This window comes from Maniola jurtina, chromosome 10 (assembly GCF_905333055.1).
Source record: "Maniola jurtina chromosome 10, ilManJurt1.1, whole genome shotgun sequence".
Classification (NCBI taxonomy): Eukaryota; Metazoa; Arthropoda; class Insecta; order Lepidoptera; family Nymphalidae; genus Maniola; species Maniola jurtina.
The window spans coordinates 14983343-15004590 of NC_060038.1; the positions used below are offsets into that span (position 1 = coordinate 14983343).

General features: G+C 36.0%; 1 protein-coding gene and 1 long non-coding RNA gene across 4 annotated transcripts in view; both read right to left on the reverse strand.

Annotated features, from left to right (window-relative positions):
- LOC123868780 (neuropeptide CCHamide-1) overlaps positions 1-21248 on the reverse strand; it is a 51453-nt gene that overhangs the window by 21839 nt on the left and 8366 nt on the right. Inside the window, exons 2-8 of one of the 3 annotated variants that reach the window (XR_006796715.1) lie at positions 21086-21196; positions 14566-14643; positions 5572-5607; positions 2403-2494; positions 1917-1999; positions 1583-1688; positions 990-1155 (exon numbers count right to left, since the gene is read on the reverse strand). Coding sequence is in view for 2 of the 3 variants with exons in the window: in XM_045911390.1 (XP_045767346.1) it covers positions 1132-1155; positions 1583-1688; positions 1917-1999; positions 2403-2494; positions 5572-5607; positions 14566-14643; positions 21086-21185 (519 nt within the window). In the remaining variant the exon portion in view is untranslated. Of the gene's footprint in view, positions 1-398; positions 1156-1582; positions 1689-1916; positions 2000-2402; positions 2495-5571; positions 5608-14565; positions 14644-21085; positions 21197-21248 lie in introns of those variants that run through there. The other 2 variants (XM_045911390.1, XM_045911391.1) reach the window with 2 other exon arrangements.
- Positions 11262-12831, reverse strand: LOC123868792. Its single transcript, XR_006796720.1, has 2 exons — positions 12676-12831; positions 11262-11447 (listed from the first exon to the last, which is right to left on the reverse strand). It is a non-coding gene; the product is annotated as an uncharacterized LOC123868792 (long non-coding RNA).

Genomic DNA, 21248 nt, shown 5'->3' on the forward strand with positions numbered 1-21248 from the left:
CTGCTTAACCGATTTTGACGAAATTTTGTGCAGAAACAGCTTTCATCCCAGGAAAGGACATAATATGCTACTTTTGGTCCCAGAAAACCCAAGACATTCCACGGGAAGTACATAAAAGGTAAATCTACATGGACGACATTGTTGACATCATTTACTTGGTACAGAGATAGTTTTCATTCTGGAGTTAGACATACACTACGTACCTAGTTCAACATCAGAAACGCCTAACCAAAACCGGGGTGGGTTAGTTATTATTATGATCTTATAATGTATTTTTAGTTGTATTGCGTATACCTACTTAGTACTCACGTATAATACCGGTTGCACTAACATAATATTATTAATCAAAGTAGAAAGTGGAATAAAATATAAACAACTTAAATAATTATGCCTTATATTATATTTCAGGCCATTTATTATTTTTCAGTAGTGAACACCAACTTGCAGTGAAGTGTAAACCGTGCGCCCTTCTAAAACTTGCTAGAAGTTACAACATCACTTGATAATACAGTAATTGTCCTTACTTATACTTACCTACAATTAAGATAATGTACACACATTGAGCCAAAGCACATTATTTTTAAGGTTTTTTTCTATACCTTAAACCTTTTTAACTTTCGTATACAATATAGATTTTTTTTAGATTTGAATAAAAAAACAATACAAAATTTACGATAGAGGGTTATTTTTTCAACTGCAAAGTGTATTTCCAAATTAATAAGAAAGATTTTTGTCTTCATTCCTTGGCTTAGAAAAAAATTTAAAACACGGAATTTTATTACGTTATTTTTGAGAATTAACTTAGGTGTCAGGTCCTACAGGCAATTAAACCTAACTACCAACATTACTCAAACCCTTAACAATAAGAAATTGATTTATTTAAAATATATGATAATATATAATAACCAACAACATTATTATTATATAAAATAGGAAGTGAAGAAGTATAAAGTAAGTATATAATAAAGGTATATTCATTAATAAGTAACTTATTCTATATATTACAAGGGTCAATTGCAGCCCAGCCTTACAATTGACCTTTCGGTGGAGTATTCAATAATGCAATTAAATTGGATATTTTCGGCCACGGGTAGGAAACAATGGAGAGTGCTCAGTCCATGCGTTCTCTGTTCAGTTTTCCTCTGACGTTGCCCTCTGAAAAAAAAAATGATTTTGACGTTACATAAATATTCTCATTAGTTAGTATGTCTAAATAAATATACTCATTCAGGAATCAAACCCGGGCATTATTGCCTGAGTTGAGGCTAACGTCTTTGCTTTAATTGAATTGGTATTGGTATTTATTTACTTATAGGTTATTAACCTACTTTCAAAAAAGAAGAGGTTCTCAATCAGTGCGTGTTTTTTAAAACTTAAACAAGCTTATCAAAACACAAATGACAATCGCTTGAAACAAAATGCTTAACAAAGCATACCTATTATTTCAAGCAAAGTATTTCAGGTTCCATGCCCTGTTAGGTTAGTTGGCGAAAATAGGGAAATTTTCTGTAAAAATTTACTGAAATCTGGACTGTAGTTACTGCCAAGCAGCTAGTGCAAAATAGTTTAAGGTCGTTCTTACCATGAGTTGCCATAATTTCATTTTGGAAAGTGCATCATCGTCTATCATAGGCTTCGCTTCGAGACCTTTCGCCGCCTGCTCTGTAGGAAGCTCTTCATTATCGCTTCTGAAACAAAAAAAGAATTCAGTCACTTTCCCCGAGGCCTATCCCCCTGTAGTTTGAAAGCTATATTGGGATTGTAGAAATTCACATCTTTGATGCTGGGGGCGGAAGCCTCTGAAAAACACAAATGTCGCCATCTATTGAACGTTTTATGATATAATAAAATGCCATCTAGTGAGTGGAGCTTAAAAAGGTATGCTATATTTTAGATACGAACCATCAAATACTCACATAAACCTGTTGCTCAAGGGCGAGTCATCCTCCACCCGGTAGATGGCGTCATCGTTTTGACTGTCCAGTTGTTTTGCGCGGTTCTATGAGAAGAAAATAAAAATTGAACATCGTTGATAAAAAGTTTACTTTAGTTGATTTGTAAACAAATTACAATTTTACTATTACTGTTGTCTGCATTTCCACACTGAACAGCTACCCAGCTTTTAATTTTTTTTTTGTGTATTATACTGGATTTCCTAAAGAAATTATGAACCCGTGAGGAGTGGACATTCGACAGAACCCAAACCTTTTTTATTTTTTATTATATACCGTATAGTAAAAAATATACGCTGAATCGAGAATCTCTTCATTTAAATTAGCCGCTTGCATTTTCTCTAGCTACGCTCTCTCATGTTTATATGGGCTCGCTGTCTAGGCATTTCATCGTCGCGTTCGTGACGTTTCAAGCAAGGAGCTACGTATGTTATCAAAGGACTCCGTTACCAGTTCGCTGCCGGCGGCCATCCGTCGCAGGATCCTGGTGATGTACCAGTCCGGCGCGGCCGCGGGCGGCTTGCTGGACCGCTTGCCGTGCGCTGAAACACAAGCCGTGACACACATTCAGTAAAGCCTTTACACAGTTCAAACTATACCTGAACCAAACGGGGACTATTATCATTATGATAACCATTCAAGTAGGGTAGCAAGTGTTTCTATGTTTCTATGAGCTGCACGCCACGGGGTATGGGCCCTCCGAGTTAGCCTCCTTCCATCTTAAATAACATATACTGTACCATCAAATGAGATAATTTCAATTAAAGTTTAACTTGTAATCAATTTAGAAAATGTAAAGAAATGTCCCACAGCTGGGGAAAGTCTAGTACTATAGACAATTATATTATTTATTAGAAAGTTTTTTCGAAAATTTGAATATTTTTAAAAGTTTCGGCACTGGCAGTAAGTGAACCATCGCGTAGCGGTCATCGGCACTCCAGGCAGTACGCAGGTTCGAATCCCGCCGACTCCACAATTTTTGATACGTATTTAAAATTAATTATTTACATAGAGGTCGTAGGTAGGCACACGTGTCATGAATTAGTACGGAAGTGTGTGTCAAAAATTACCGCTAAAATGACTTTAATGATGTCATATGAATGTTGAACGTCTAAATTCATAAGCCGGGCTTAGTTCACTGCTACGTGCCGGGGACGTGCACGTGAACACATTTTTAATTACCTTCCCGCCATTTCGGTTGCGGGATTAACCACGATTACTGCGACACTGATATTAAAATAACATTAATCTGCCCATTTTTATTAAAGTTGGAAAATGACTAATGAGTAAATAGGATTTTTCTTTATTACCATATTATTCAAGTTGAAGGGAATCATCGTGAAAAAAACATGCCTGAGAGTCCTCCATATTCTCGAAGGTGTGTGAAGTCTGCCGTTCTGCACTGGGCTAGCGTGGCAGACTATGGCCTAATCCCTTCTTATTCTGCGAGGTAATCCTCGTGCTCAGCAGAGGGCCGGCGATGAGTTGACCATGGGTTGATTTGTACATACTCATAGGTACAGTACGACTACTCTTATAAGTTACATCGGCAAAATTCGTGCAGAAAAGCGCAATTTAACACCGATTAAAATCGAAAGCACACTAATCAAATAAAGACTTTATTGCTTGTTTTTAAACACAAGAACAACAGAGACTAGTAATTCCGCGAAACTATTGCATCAAAACCCTGTCGCACTTAATATGACCTTTTTCTATATACACGTTACACACACCTAACGCATGTGCATAACCGTACCACGCCAATACGATCATTAAGGTGCTAAGCGACTTACGGCGGTTGACTGTACATAGTTGGGCCATGGGCGGTAGATTTATGGCTCGCTTTTGATGGCGGTAACAGGTAATGTAAAGCCTGGTCGCGGGCAGATGCTATCGAAGCCCCACTAAGCTCCGTGCGAGCGCGCAGCTGCGGCGTGTGTGACGACGACGCGATAATTGTCGCTACGAGTACGTGTTCAATAAATGTTTGAACACACTAATAATAAATAGCTATAATTACGTTGAAACCGTTGTAGTGCAGTTTATTTGAATTTATGCTGCATACCAACTAAATCGATGCAGTACAAAAACTAAAACGTAACTCATAGTTATAGAAGAAAGATACTTGATTGTCATATTTTTATCCTTTTATATTATGTACGTATAGGTCGATTTGAGAATGATTTCAAAATCAGTCGTTAATTTATTGCTTAATTTATGTCATAACTAGCATATTACTAGCTAGCACATTAGTGTGACAATTAAATATTTATGACTAGTTTGAGAGTTACGATGGATCGAACTGGCTGAGTCTTCCACAGCCAGTTGGGAGATCTATCTATCTCTATGATCTATCTATTTATATCTATGAATGGAATAGTTTAACCTAAAGTTAATAGTTTAATCTAAGAATGATCTAAAATAAGCAACAATTTAAGCAAATGTAAACGTCATCGTACGTCGTTTAATCATTATTGGTATCCCGGATTAAGCAGAAGCCCTGCCATTGATATGAAACAGATAATACGGAAATGATACTTCATTTTGAAGATAAAGTAAGCTCCAACGGTTTCACATGGTCGATAAAATATATCTGGCTCCCATCCGCTTAAATAATGTCAAAAGAAATTCATAGGAAACCACGTCCTGGCCAATTTCATATTATAGAGTTTTCAAAGTTTTAATTATGTGAATTGAATGATCATCATTATGAGCAACCCATCATCAGTTCACTATACAGTCAGTCATATACTCTCACAATGAGAAGAGAAAATGCCAAAAAAAGACGACTCTAGTACGGAACCCTCGGTGCGCGAATCTGACTCGCACTTGTCGGGATTTTTACGTTGAGGGCTGCACACTGGCAAAGTGCGAAGCGTCTACTACGCTGACCAACTGCAGGTTCGCAGACTTCACAACTTGTGAGAACATTATGAAGAAGTCTCAGGCAGGCAGGTTTCTTCTCCATGTTTCTTTCACCGTTAAAGCAAGTGATATTTTAATTGCTTAAGACGCAGATAACTCTGAAAAGCTAGACGTCTCCCAGGATTGAATTCGAAATCGACCTATTTTATATTATAATATTATAGGGGGCGACGTCTTAACTACTAAGCTATCACGGCTCTTTTTCACAACTGAATATGTAAAGTAATTAATTATGGATACAAATAATTTTCAGTTTAAAATGCTTTGAACATCTTAAGGCAATACTATAAGATTTAGGAAGAGTAACAGAGATCGTAATAAAGTGAAGAAATTAGGTCTCTAAGACCAAAAATAAATACTAAATTTGTTTGCCTTGAGCTTGAAAATTGGCGCTTTATCTTGAAACTTGGAAGAAAACTTTTACCTGATTTTTAATTAAGTATCAACAGAAAACTTTTGAATTTACAAGTAGCTTGAGTTTAATTAAAACCTTAAGTTACGTTGACTCTACTAACGGAAAAGTAGAGTGGGTAGTTGGTGGGCAGAGGTAGTTCCAAATTAGTTTCAAAATAATACCAAGGAAGATAATTTTGCCATCGCTACATCGAATCCTCATGTTCCTCGATTCTTTTTCATAAATATTTTTTATGAGTAAGCTTAATATAGCTTAGTAAAAAAAATGTTTCGTACTCACCTCCCCAGCAAGAGTGTCCGTAACTTAAACAGGAACCTGTAACAGAAAATTTCCAAAATTTTGAGGAAGTTTTTTTTATAATGTCATCATAATCATCATCAACTCAACTGTCGCCCCACTGCTGAACATTGGTATCCTATCAGAATGAGAAGGATTTTAATATTTAACAACAAAAAAAACGATCATTAAAAAAAAAAGAAAATCTTATCTAAGTGAGAATATGTAAAATCTCAAGTGCCTAGACTCACGGTTTGAAGTGTACATGTCAGTCAGTCAGCCAGTTTCTACTTTTAAATATGTACAGATGACGTAGATCTATATTACATAGGTGTATACCTGGCTTTATGAGTGTGGCAAGTCTCAAGTCAACTTAGTTACGGCTATTAGGCTATTAGGGAGGCACGGGGAGCCGGGAGGGCTATGAAGAGGTTATGGAGTGCATTACGTGGACACTCCTCTAATGCATGTGATGCGATCTGCTGTTTATGGCTTATTGGCATTGTGCTGGGAAGCGCACAATATATCTTTGTATGAAACTCTTTGTTAGAAATGGCGGAAAGGTTAATGTTAAAATGTCAGCATTTACAGTGAAGCAGAAATCTAAGGCTTAGAGATGGACCATTTCACAGGTAGCGTAGAGAAAAGCGTTTCATAATAAACATTTGCTACCTTACTTAAAAAACTTAGGTTTGATTCGAACATATCATAATATTATTGTAACATGCCATGCCAAAAAAATGCTACTTGCGTTGAATTTAATAAATTCGCAGTGTTTTGTATGACTTCTTGAAAGGTGTTAGAAAAAGTCCGTAACATTCCAACAAGCCGAGATTAGGACCGACGTGAAGATGTGCAAAAACAATATTGAGCATCGTTGCATGATACCCGTGGGAGATATTATGTCATAGAGGACTTAAGAATTTGTTTCAAAATCCAAGAGGAAAACTCTGCAATCAGCTGATCGCGAAAATAAACTAGTGAGAAGCTTTAACTCGTGAAACTCGACCATTCTGTTTAAACGTGGGAAGACCGTTTGAACGTTTGTCAAGAAGCAGAGACAGCGAAAGAATATTGATACTTTCTTTGCATCTGCTACTAATCAAACTGTTAGTGCCATAATCTCTCGTTGTCTCCGCTAGTTACTGATCAAATCAAATAATAGGCACTAACTGTTTGATTTGATACCTTCAACATTCTCATTGCCATGTTATTATGTGATTTACCAAACACTTGCACGTGGAGTTAAATAATTTCATTTCAATACTTTGTCTAGCAAGTTCATATTACGGTTAAAGAGACGCGTTTGCTCGAACCCCCAGGTCTTTATAAGTGCATCGCTTTGCCTGTCAGGTTTAACTTCATAGAGTAGGTATAAAGCTGATTTGTCATTTGAGTAATGTTCTATTCTTTGTCGAATAAACATGTAGGAATTGTGGGAATAATGAATATTGAATTGTTTGTAGTGACTAGGGAATGCTTAGTTTACTTTATCTGCGTGATGCGTATGCGCGGGGGAATTCGCAAGTTATTTCTCTTTTAAAAGCAACATTTTCGAAGTGATTTTCTGAGCTAACTCTACAGTCATCCCTATTTTTTTTTTAATTGCTTCGACACACAGAGGGCTGAATAGACGGACTAGCCGTAAATATTAGACAATATTTTACAACAATACAACTTTTTTTATTAAAGAGAATGATAATAAAATACTTTGTGTGCATGTTTAATAACTAGCGATACCCGGCGAGTGCTACTACGCCAAAAAAAATATCGGTCTAAAACCATCTTCGCATTATTGTCTTTCTAATAAAACCGGTTTGGGGCACATCGGTTGGATGGTTTCAAAGTACGTTATAGAACAGAGATAGGTCGTCCTCCACCAGCGGAGAGGAGATGTGTACAGCCAACCGATCAGATTTTTAAGAGTTGACGTGATGATTTTTTCGCGTCATCTATTATTATGAATCCGATCGGTCGACTGAACACATCTCTCCTCTCCGTTTAGGTGGATACCGGACCATAGCTGCAAACATTTTTTATAGATAGCGTTTACAAGTAAATTGGAACCTCCCAGTGCATCAGCCTTGGCAGCGCACTTCGCGCGCGAATGTGGCCACTGAGGCGCTTACAGTTCCGCGAACACCGGCGAGGCTCTGTTTCTACGGAAAATATGATTATTTAACAGTTACACTGCTAACATGTACACTGCACGCCACTGGGACGAGCGCCGGTGGGAGTATGTATGTATGTTGCACCACAAACGCAAATAACAGGTAATAAAAATGAAAAAATGAAGGTACAAAAAGGCGGTCTTATCGCTAAATAGCGGTATCTTTTCTTGAGCTGTGCGTTGATAGTCAGTCAGTCAGCTTTTCCTTTATACAAAATTATACATATTATATAGATTCTGAAAGAGTTCTCAGATTTGCTTATACATAAACAACATTTGTTAAGGCCTGGTTATTATACAATTGATGAATTTATTAACGACAACGTTGTATAGGAACGGTCAGCTTTGCACAAGGTAGGTAAATTGCGTATTGTGTATTACATATTGTAACATTTTGTTTAATAAAAGAGCAACTGCTGAGTTCCTTGCCGGCTGTTCTTAATAGAATTTACTTTTTGAATGGTAATAAGAAATCATTTCATTTCATTAGAGAGAACCTATAAGCCAGAATTCAAGTTTTAGACCGGCTGGATTGTTTGAGTTGTAAGTACGATGGTTAAGTCTGTCAGTTCCTCCTTTTATTTATGTAAATATAAATTTATTGCGTTACAATAACATGGTACGATGTTACAAAAATATGTCATTTGCTCAAGTACTTTGTCAAAATTTCCATCAGCTCCCCGACTACAGTAAATGCCTCGTAGCTTTTTGTTGAATGATAATTTAGCTAACTTGTTCAGCTCCTACCCGCGTACAGTATGGCTAGTATAAGATTTCACAGTTTTTAAAATACTAAACTCGAAAACGAGTTTTTTCATACATCTACAGCCAGCGACACAGGCGGAAACATTACGAACTAAAGTTGATCGAGCAAATGCGAGTATATCTTTTACTTTACCATACCAAATACCAGATTAATACGTCACCATCGAGAATGGCAGCCGTTTTCGTCGAAACCAATACCAATACCAGCAAATCCGAACCACGAGTTCATCGTTTGACACCAATTTGACACGCTAAAACTAGTAAATGACGTCATTTTCGCGTAAGTTTACGAGTCGGTGGTCGAATTGTAACTCACCAAAAAATACTCAGTGAGAGAAGCTTGAGAGCAGTGATAAATAAACAAAATGATGAAATTTTATAAGTCCCTGGGCCTTAATTTGCCCACGGGAGGCGAGGAGAATGATCAAGCAGACTGTGAAAGCTAACCGTCGTGGTTGTGTAACTAAATTTGACTCAGCGGCGTTATTTGTGATGTACATAGTGCATCCGTCAAAGAAAGGTTCTAACATAGCCCAAGCCACCAGCAAGTTGAAGTGGCAATGAACAATCCATGCCTGTCGTATTGGGCGGAGATTGGGTACAAGCACAGCGTACCTCAGGAACCTACCTAAGTGTAGTGTGGGATACCGTGTCATTGACTGGCGATATTACAGAGTAACGTTAAGTGACTGGATGAGGGCACAGGAAGCCTCAAGGCTGGGTGTGGTGAACCTCTTTGAAAAACCCTACATTTAGAAGTACCTACCTAGACGACAGACGTCCGTACTCCGTAGACTGAAATGATAAAAGTGCATCTCGAACGATCCATTTTGTGCAGCGATAGCCATCGGCTCGCAGAATGCATTTAATAATGCTAAATGTTAAGGTAGAATAATTGTAATGTTAGAAGATCGACCACAAAGAGTACCTACCATATCACCCTCACCATTGGGCATTGAGGCTAAGTTAAGAAAGTCTATGCACAATAGGTAGGTACGCTACCTACCTATATCTACATAATATTATTCTAAGCCTTATAGTAGGTACATAATACGTGTGGCTCCAAGTACAAGCAGGTAGGTACTTATGTGTTACTCTGTTTAAATTTCAATTCCTTAGTGATAAATTCATTAGTACCTACTTATCTCTGTATCTGAATATTTAGTTCTATTCTATTTAAATTTCTTCATTGCAGCTGTTTTCACCATCATTTACTTACCTGGAACATTTTGCCATGATTGGATTCACTTATAGAAAGTAGCTACTACCTATCATAATATCTGATAAATAAAATTAATCTATTAAAATTCCACCAGTATAGTTACCTAGGTAGGTACTTGTGCAAAGCCATAGTGAGTTGGCTTGTTGCACAGCTGGGTAGTTGTTTAGAAGTATTCACCTAGGTAGGTACCTAAACACTCAGTACATGTTCTTCAAACTTATTACCTCACAGAGGTGAAGTAGGTAGGTATACTTATACAATTGCAAACAGTACCTATAACACCTATCACTCCTTGCATTCATTGATGATGGAGCCACGCCAGCTTGCATCCACTCAGACAAGCAAGTACCTACCTACCTACCTAACATGGCATAAGTTAATGAAATGTTGTGTTAAATGAACCTCCCTATCTGCCTAATTTTATGTAGCTTATATTAAATACTAGCTGATACCCGCGACTTCGTTCGCGTGGATGTAGGTTTCTTAAAATTCCCGTGGGAACTCTTTGATCTTTCGGGATAAAAAGTAGCCTATGTGCTAATCCAGGGTATAATCTATCTCCATTCTAAATTTTAGCCCAATCCGTCCAGTAGTTTTTGCGTGAAGGAGTAACAAACACACACACACACACACACACACACACACAAACTTTCTCCTTTATAATATTAGTGTGATTTTCTGAATCAATTTTTTTTTTTCAGGTTGCAGATCACCAGTATTATTACCAGATTATGATGCCTGCCTCCCTGATCCCAAGTACCTACCTAACTCAATTCAAGACTAACCCGAGGTCATCAATCTTGTAGAATACCTATACATATATTAAGAACTGTTTATGATGTAGGTGCTTAAATACATCTTATGTAATTTAATTATACAGTTGTATGGTACCTACTTATTTATGCACCTATTGGTACCTAATACCTAGGTATCTAAAAGTACCTAGGTATTAATACTATTACAGGTGTAAGGTATAGATCTTTAAGTAATAGTCATTAAATCTTTATTGTTTTAATTTGTTTTATTTCATTTTAAAAATAAAAGTTCTTAGGGTTTACATAAGTAACCAATCCTGGAATTTGCCTGCCTGGATATTGCCTGAAATCTATGTTCAAAACTAAATTAAAGCGACAGGTTTAAATGCTATTCCTTTTGTAATGCTCCCTGCACTACGGAAAAGGACAGCACTAGATTTAGAACCTGTCATTCTAGTTTAAAGATTGCGTCTCACCCCAAGTCCCAACTGCTTGTGAAAGTCTCATCAAAATTGGTTCTGTCAATTCAAAGATTAGCACACCAAATTGATTACTTATAGCTTAACAATTACTACAGTAACATACAGACTTAATAACAGACAGTAAGTCATTCAAGAAGTGGTTATAAAAAAATAACAACGAAGACTGGCATGCCTGCCACAGCTCTCTAACCTAACCAATAACTCATTCAATATATCAAAATCTTTGAAATGAGCAACCGTTGAGTTTCTTGCTGGTTCTAGCTATAAAAACATTTTTTAATACTTAATAAAACAGAAGAGAAAAAAAAAACATTTTATTTAATTTTAAATATTTATATTATTACAAAATTGTACAGGAGTGTTACTGCACTGACAGCTTATGGGAGCTTATTCTGTAGTGTAGTCTTGATGCAGGAACACCACAATGCAGTCTTCTAGCAAAGTGGATTAGGCACTAATCCACAGGCTTTCAAGCTCGGGTTTCACTGAAAAAGGAATTATTGATCTTTAATTTTCTAAATTGCTAATTAGACAATTAGGCAATATTCTTCTTATTTTACTATATATCTGTTAAGATAGATAGTAGTCTTGTGTTATTTATAATATTTAATAACTACATGATGCCCTTTTAAGTTTTAAAAATCCAGTGCTAACTCTTTGATTTCCAGGATACCTAGTCTATGTAGTCCAGTATGACACCAAATACTCCATACCAAATAAATGATAATAATGACAACTTAATTTGCACGGATTTATCCCATAGGAACTGTTTTTCTGTAATAAAACATCAGCAATGTCCATCTCCGGGATACAAGAACCTTGTACCTTTCCTCAAAATTGGTTGAACAGGTAGGCTGTAAAAAGCTAGCGGACAGACAAACAGATACACTTTATTCTGACATACAGCTTAAACTCAATGTCCTGATTCTGCATATTTGTAAGTTACTAAGCATAAACATTTAAAAATTTATAACACCCCTGACAAGTGAAGGTTACAAGTAACTAGAAAAGAGCTGATAAGTTTCAATTGGCTGAACCGATTTTCTTGGATTAAGTATAGCTAAGAACACTCAATCAAGCCCACCTTTCAAACAAAAAAAAAAAACTAAATTAAAATCGGTTCATTAGTTTAAGAGCTACGATGCCACAGATAGATACCTCAAACTTATAACACCCCTCTTTTTGGTTCGGGGTTAAAAAAATTAAGAGATTATGTTAACTTTATCACTTAATTATTTATTAAAGTGTTATATAAGGTTGCCTTTCTATTGAACTATTATACATAGATTAAATGTTTTATTGCCACTTTAAACACAAGTCCTAGCTTTTAATTTTGTAGAACCAAACTGTATGGTATATTACAAGATTAAGTCTATGTAATGTTGTAATCTTAACACCAAAGCTGCCTAAAAAAATGTTGGAATTTTAATAGCCAAAGCTGTCTAACAAATATACTAAATAATCAGTGATGGGCTATGGCTCAATAGTTTTTGAACCCATTTTATGCTAGGTACCTAATAGACTAGTTATTTAAGTAGGTACAAAATAATAATGAAGTTATGATTTCACTATAAGCGACTAGATACTCTTGAAACCTGATCACTTGCTTGCCTTATTCAAATCAAGAGATTGGTATGTAGATAGTTATATCTCTAGTCTTTTCTAGTTACTGTAACCTTCACTTGTCGGGGGTGTTATAAATTTTTAATTTACACTTGTGATTTCACTATAGGTTAGGTCACTTCCCTTAATCAAATCAAGAGATTGGTATGTAGATAGTTATATGTACCTATTAAGTACATACCAATCTAGTTATTAAGTGCTATTATTCTAAAAAAACCTATGTAGACGTGATATCAAGAGACAGTAAACGTACATATAAAGCTGACATACGATATTATTAGGTACTCATTGCATTTTATTTAAATAGTACCTACACACCTAAATACAATATATATTATAATCACTAGTTCTTGAATAACTATTTAAATGAACTTCTGTATATTAAAATCCTTTCATTCAGTTTGCTTTTATTTATTTTCACTTTAACAGACAACAGAACGGTAACTTTTTTTAATCTGACGAAAATTTGGCTTTGGATACCAGTGTTTTAGTGATTTCAGAGTGAATATAGATGAATTACCATAGACAAACATACCATAGAGTATGCGGTGGGTGTCGCTTGACTGTCACTGTCACGCTGTTAATCATCTGTCAATAGCGTCAAAAAACGAAATAATATATGCCAAATTAGACAAAATGGCAGCGTATATCTGTCCCACTTTTTTGTGAATGTGTAAGCGAGACAAAAGTTGGACCTACGTTTCCACATGTTGGTATCGTCATGGTATCTACGTTCTGTCCAAAACTGACAGTTAGGACTAGCTCGTACTATCGATGAATACGTTAACCTTGGCAGTCAGGAGTAGTCGATACTATTAACCATGTATGCGGTGTTCAATGTTGTACTAACGGTACAGAGCAATGAATGCCCAGAGGCGGGAATGTGGAGTGCACGCACGACCGGCTACGGCGATGCTACGGTGCTTGCTACGCGATGCTACGCGATTGAATTAGCCGGGTTTACAGGGAAACATGTTTCGGCTTGTTTTAAAAAAAGGGTCATACAAGTAACAAGGTAATTAGAAGCTTTCGGCAATGCTTGTTCATAAATCTAAAGAGAAAGAAAAATCTCCAACACCTACCTATCTAAGGTACAAAAACAGGTTGTTATACAACTTAAACCCTTTTAAGCGATGATATTACAGGGTAGGTAAACTCTGTCGTATTTGAGGCTGCGGTGGAAGCTTTTGTTTGATTTTCGAATCATAAAAGTTTTTGCAACCATATGAACATGTTATGATAAACCATAGTACACAAAATGTGCGGAACGGATTTTTGTCACTATTTTTGTTGAATTATAATGATTACAAGCTAGTGAGGTGTTGGTGCGTTTTTTGAACTACATTGTATCGAATCTTATACATAATATTGATATGTACAGCAAAGCGCATGCTCAGGTTTTGGTGATCATACTGCAGGCACGTGGCTCAAAGTATTTAGCAGTCCTTGTATTTATCAGTCTTAAGTTACTACGTTTCTTTGAATTATTACTTTCCTAACGGCCGTTATTAATGAATAATGAAACTTTGTGACGTTACAAAAACCGGTAATTTTAACTTCAAAGTACTAGGCGATTATTAGCAAATCAGAGATCAGTAGTAGGTACATATTAGAAAACGTTTATTATTAACACATTACTGACAAATACAAAGGGTCTTTGTTGAGAAGTTATTAAGAAACGTGTGGACAGTTAAATAAAACGTGCATTTGTAAATAAAGTCAAGTTTTGTATTTTCTGAGCATTATCATCTACTGACTTTGAGAACTAGTAACGTGAGATGGGTTTTTACACATGATGGAAAATGTCGTGGGTAAATACCTACGTTACGGTACATGGTTATGAAGTATTTGCTGGTATGCGTTTTACAATAGTGATATATAAAAAATATGATATTCTACTAATACTTATAACTATGAGTGGTCAAACTACGTGCAGTATAAAAAGTTGGAGCCAGGTGCAAGCAGAGTGGGACCTCATACCTCCGCGCTGGCTTCGCCACCCGTTGACTTTCTGAATAAGATTCGATGCCTTGCTAGCTCTATTGTTAATTCTCTGCTCTGTGGACATACATAACACTATTAGACCTAAAAAAACCTGTTTTACTTTTGGCATACACATTTCTAGTCGATTTTTAGAAAAACATGTTTTAAAAAAGAAAGAATCCTTAACACGAAGTTTATATTCCAATAAAACTGTTTTTAAAACTATGTAAAATAAATACATTTTAGAGACATTCTTTCTATATATAAAGTGCCTAGTCATAAAGTGGTAAAAGAAAGAACGTGAACTTCATCGTTAAGAAATAATGAAAGAAAAATCAGTAAATATTTGTCTGTTTTTATAACTTATACCAAGTTTTTTGCTGTTTTTTTAATTGAAGTGATTTTTCACGGTAAAACAAATTTTTTGAGGAGCTCATGACGTATAAGGAAAATAAAAAATCCGAATTTTAAACGTTAAATAAAGTCTTTGAGCCTAGTTTCAGGTCCTTTCCATTATGCAGTTTATGACAATTACTACGGAATAAGATAAAGAATACAATTTGTAGACAATGACAAACCAAATAAGGGCGAGAATAAAGTCGACAAACAGCGATATCCCGTGGCTTTATGCCACTTTAAACGTTTCCCTTATCATTGAGCACCTATTGAATTGCCTCACCTACTTATTGCAAGATTGCCTGCTCCCAATGCACATACTAATTGATGCGATTATTTCTAGTTATACTCCTCAAACTAACGTCGCAGGTGGACTTTGACGGTAGGTACTCAAATAAGTAGTAATTAAAAAGTTTGATATAAGTAGTAATACATATGTTGATCCAAGTAATATCATGTATTTTGATTGTAAAATCAGCTTTGTACCCCAAAAAGTTAACGGAACATTAAAAAAAAACATAATTAATTTAAATAGTTTGTAAGAATTAATTTGGCCATCCAAAAAGGCAATGTTGCCAGCGCTGCCGTCAGAAGAATAAAGGCCGTAATTCAGATTTTTTGTCAAAATTAAGTTAATTATAGGATCGTTATCAGCAAAAAATTCTCTGTCTTTGTGTCTTGGGTGCAATGCTTCGTTGCGGTGGTCTCAATGAGATTTTAGATGTAATTTAATTTAGATTCAAATTATTTTTTAACTATAATATGAATTACCAGAATAAATAATTGATATAATAACTCCATGTCATTGTAATCTGACAGCGATTAATCTGTGCATATCGTGTTCGGACCTACCTCACAGCGCGCGCCCGTAAGTGAGTGGCAACAGGGCGCTACCGAGAAGTCCACGACCTTTGTTAATTAATTAATAATAAAAACTCAATTAGCGCGCACGACAGCCGCCCCGCTCACTGCCGCTTACCTGTCGTGCATCTAATGCATGTGCATTTCCCTGTTACTTGTTTAAATAGTGAATACAATAGAACAGAAAAATGTTTTATTCAAATAAACTTTTATAAGTACTTTTGAATAGCCAAATGCATCTACTGCTCGTAATGCCTTTCCTATTTAGTATAACTGGCTAGAAACTCGACGGTTGCTCTTTCCAAAAGTGGTGCGTGCTCAAAATAGAACTCTCGACCGCTCAAAATGGGATTCCGACGTGTTTTTCAATAGAATATCACCACTTTTAGCGGTTCAGAGTAAATATTAGCCATACTTTATAGACCGTTACGGTGTATAGAACGTAATTACTATCGGCCGCCAGAGCCGCACGCTTTACGACATGCGTTATTACTTTATTGAAGACATGAAAATATAATATCATGTTCACATCTTCTAATTTTCTTCTCACTAACCACGCGACTGGATAGTTCCAGAAACTACTTATAACAGCTATGAAAATCGTTCGACTTTAGAAAAAGGACATAGTCTACTCGATGGTAAGTGACGCGGCTTCGTATGGGAATTCTTAAATACCTGGCTGTACGACTGTGATGTTAGAATAATAACTAGTCTCAACTGAAGCCTCCTTAACAAACAAAACAATTTTTTTTAAGTAACCCCAGACAATAATCGAACACGACACCCCAGAAACACGACAATTAAGTAGGTTTGTCGATAAAATTTAAAAGATTATTGAAAAATTAATATTCCTTACAATGCTATTTACAATTGTTTAGGAAATTTTTCATCATTATGATCAGTCTTGTAACGTTTTTTTAAGACAAAGATGTAATACGATACGTTGGTTTAGAAGTTAAAGTACTTATTCGTAAAGTTCCCAAGGGAACAGAATACTGTACAATAAAATACAAGCTTGGATACCTTGGATATAAGTTAAGTAGATTATATTCTCACCTCAACACGTAGGTACTTGCAAACATTTTATGGAATCACTAAATTACCGAAACTGTCAAAGTGCTAACTTCCATCGTTTACCGCTAATCCAATCTTTGGACTGTCAAAACTACCCAAAGTTTCCAAGTAACACTACAGTAATTGTCTAAAAACGTGTGTGATTTACTTATTTTGCTGTAAAAAAATAGCAAAAAAAAAACTTCAACAGAACTTAACTTCAACAAAACTTATTTATACTTAGTTGGAAGTGAGAATAGCCTGTCATTCTATTTGTTTAATGCTTGCAATGATGAATAGGCATAATATGGCAGCTATGACCAGGTGTATTTTACTCTACTATTTTATTTAATCATTTTTGGGCCCACAAAAAGTACAAATTATTTTTGAATTGAGTAAAACTCGTATGCTAATCAAGATTTCAAAGGGTTAATTTTTATTCAATTTTAACTGTTTTATAATTTTATGGCAATAACACTAAAAAAGTCGTTATTTTTTATTAAAACAAAACGTTCTCCATGTTGGAATGTTAACTAATCTTACTTAATAAGGGGGAGTTATAAATGTCCATTAGGGAAAGTAGGTAACATAAAATAAAATTGTAGAGTCGGAGATTTCCAAGTTTATTCTCTTTAATTTTTATGTTTAATCTTTTTAGTAAATAAAATCTTACTAAAAAATAAAATAAACACTTACTATTAATTAACGTTTTTGTCCCAAGCGCACCACCATAGGTTTTTATCAAGTAGTTCTATTAAATATCGATTATATTATATCGAAAAAAAAAATATTGGCGCTTAGTAGTGAGCTGGTAATAGGTTGATGATGATGACGAATCACGAAATACCCCTAACATCTATTACCGAAAAACAGCATGAAAAACTACGCTGGATATTTTTTTTAAATATCTAAAAGGATATAATTTCGTTTTTTTGAAAGAAACTAGGGGAGGTACTTTTTATTTATTACTGGATTTATGTCCCACAATTCTACTTTACCAGGGTAGAGGAATTCAGAAATTCGACTTTTGTCATATTACGTGAATACTTTCAGAATAAAAGTGTCGTGTCGTTAATACTCAGGGTGACAATGCAAAAACTGACTTACATTAGGAGACGATGCCATGGAAACACCTTTGATAAGTAGTACAATTTTTGGGTTCAAATTAGAATAAAAGGGAGAAACGTGACACGTATCTAATACGTAAACAGTAATCTGTAATCAGTCTGTAATATGATGTGAAGTTTGTAATGAGGAAGCTGTGATTGTGAAGCCCTGCCATAAAGTAATTTTCAAGTTTTTAGTCGTCCAAGGTTTTTAGTTACAAATACTTCACAGAAATGTGTTGTGAAATGTGGAATGAGGGATCAAAGTCTTCCGAGGGGTCTTCAAGTGATCCAGAACACATTTGACACGCGTTTTTGATCATAATTAGGTATTTGAATTTGGCATTTAATTAATTTAACTTGTGTCCGAAATAAGATCAGATTCCCTCCGTCGTTTTGGCTTCTTCTAATCTATATTAATAGAAAAGGTCATAGCTCACTTACACGACACCGCTTCCGCACGGTAAAAGAAAACATTCAGATATGGGCATTTGAATGCCCATATCTGAATGTTTTCTTTTTTCAAGTCTCAAGTCGTACTCTGTACCTACATTTTACAGCAGCGAGCTTTCCGCTAGCTCTCAGCGCGTGGACCGCTAGTTAGCGGTCACTTTGATTTGAGTGAGTTGTGTGATGTCTTTAAGCGGTGATAGCCTATTGGTTAAGACGTCATGTCGTCAGCGTTCTTTTCGGTAGGTTGAGGGTTCGATCCCGAGCGAGCACCTCCAACTTTTTGGAGTTGTGTGTGTTTTTAGCAATTAAATATGACTTTCTTTAACGATGGAGGAAAACATCGTGAGGAAACCTGCAAGTTAGAGTTGCATGCCCGAGATCGAACCCCGGATTTCCCGAACAGGAGACGAACGTCCTAACCACGAAGGTATAACGGCTTCTATAAATCCTCACTAACAAAGAATTTTCTGTATTTCCACCCGAGCGCAGCCAAGGGCGGGTCAGCTAACTAATTAATATATCTCTAATACATCCCTTCTTAGTATATAGTTACGGTGAACGAAATACCACAAAAGATATTTTCATGTTCAATACATTTTACAAATTATATTGCTTAAATGATTCGCAGAAGAAAATGTATTTATATGATTAAAGATATTGCTTACTCGTAATTTTGCAGGATTTTGGAACTTATCAAATTGAAAATTAGTATTATCTAAAGGAAAACGTTTTGACAGATTTTTTGTACTATTGAGAAACGACAATTAGACAGAGTAAACAACAAAATGAACAATTGTTTGTATGACTGTTTGCTTAAATTTCGTGCAAACCTGAACGAAGCCGGCATGGGGAAGGCGAGGCGAAGCTACATCGTAGCCGTGTGTGTACACAACAAATAACTAAGTCCTACGTAACTGCTTTATTATGCGTTTCTAATTTTCAGAAGGATAAGGAAGTATGCGTCAATAACAAGCGACAGCAAAAAGAAAATATTCTAATTTGGTAGACAAATAAAATCATTGGGAATGCCCTCAATCAAGGATAAGAAATACGCTGTCGACAACGCACGACCACGGCCTTTGTATTGAATCTCACTCAAGACGATGATAATTGATAGCACTAAGCACAATCTTGTTTCTTTCTTTTTAGTTTATATTACTTGTACCAAGTCGGGTTCAAGTTGTCTTATTTTTTCCGTAGTCGGGTTATAGTTTTTTCAACTTTTTTTTTTTCTTTAACTTATCGTAACTGATTGTAACTTGTAAAGTAAATTGAATTCAAGATTTAAGATTTAAGATCTTTATTCGCAGAAACGTTATTATATTATATGCATTGTTATAAAAATAAATCACTCTAAATGAGAGGAGCCGACAAGAAGCTTTACAAATTGCAACCACGTTGTAAACAATTGAAAGCTCAGTCGGTTGCTTTGCTTCCACGTAATTTTGTCACCAAGGAATTCATCAATTGTATAATAGCCTCGACTTAATAGTTTGGCCACATGAGTGTGGTTTGGCGACAGTTGACAAATAAATCGACCTCTGTGTCCCTCAAAAGTTTCAAAGCTGGAATTTTAATCCAACACTGAGTTCTATTAACTATTGAGTTCTTGAGATAAGGCTTCGATGTACAAAACGCGCAACGACAGCAATACAGCATCAATCCAAGCACAATCAGTACAAGGCTTTTTTGCGTTTATAACGTATTAAACATGTTACACTGCGTATCACAACGATAGCGTTCCTAGCTACTCTTCTCTCAGTGTACTGGGCACTGCGTGATTTATTACAACTTCTAACACACAAGTTTAATAATTTCATCAAGAAAAGGGACTCTCCTAATTTGGATGTATATCGTTATGTTGACGATGTTTTACACTTGCTATTGGCATGACGTGTTTGCACACAATTTGAGATTTGAGAGAACCACTTACTTACTTTTTTTAAACTTTTTTTAAATGAATATTGGTATTTTAGACTGGTTTGTAGCAAAGTGTAAAAATGTCTTAAAACAGCAGATTGTCTTGTGCAAAAAAATCATAGTGTATTAGTAATCGGTACGATTAAAATCATTTGAGAGCTTTGCCTAGTGGCTCTGTGGAAAATTTTACGAGTGACACGTGGTAGTATAACAGCGTATAGTTCAGTTTTCCTCAGTTCACATAAACGATAAACAAGTAGCCGCTGAGGCGCACCATACGACCTGGTTACCGCGGAGTCCGGACGGACAATTAAAGCAATGAATGAAAAACCTAGCTGATGAAGGTCGGCAAATTGCTTCGCTTTGCACGATTCTCTAAGAAGATTCCTGCACTTTGTTTATCAAAAAAACGAAAGTTTAAAGAAAAATCGACCAAGTGCGAGTCGGACTCGCACACGTAGGGTTCCGTACTATCGTACGAGAAACCACACTTTTTAATTTGTTTTAATTTCCTGGTGGCTACTATGAATTTTTTATTATTTGCCGTTATAGCTGCAATAAAAATACATATTTCGTGAAAATTTCATCTCTCTACCTATTATGGTTCACGAGATACAGTGCGCTGACAGACGGACGGACGGACGGCTGCGAGGCTTACTAATAGGGTCCCGTTGCCACGCTTTGGGTACGGAACCCTAAATGCGGAGTGTAGAAGGAGTCGTAGTTACCTGTGGAGCAGTCGATCAAGCACACGAGCAGCATCAGCAGCAGCAAGCCGCGCATGGCTCGGCTGGCGCTCGGCCTCGACGCACTGCCTCTGCTCTGCATTGTTACTGTTGCTGCGGACAAACACTCATTTATTATACTAATTACTTTTGTAAAACGTGTACT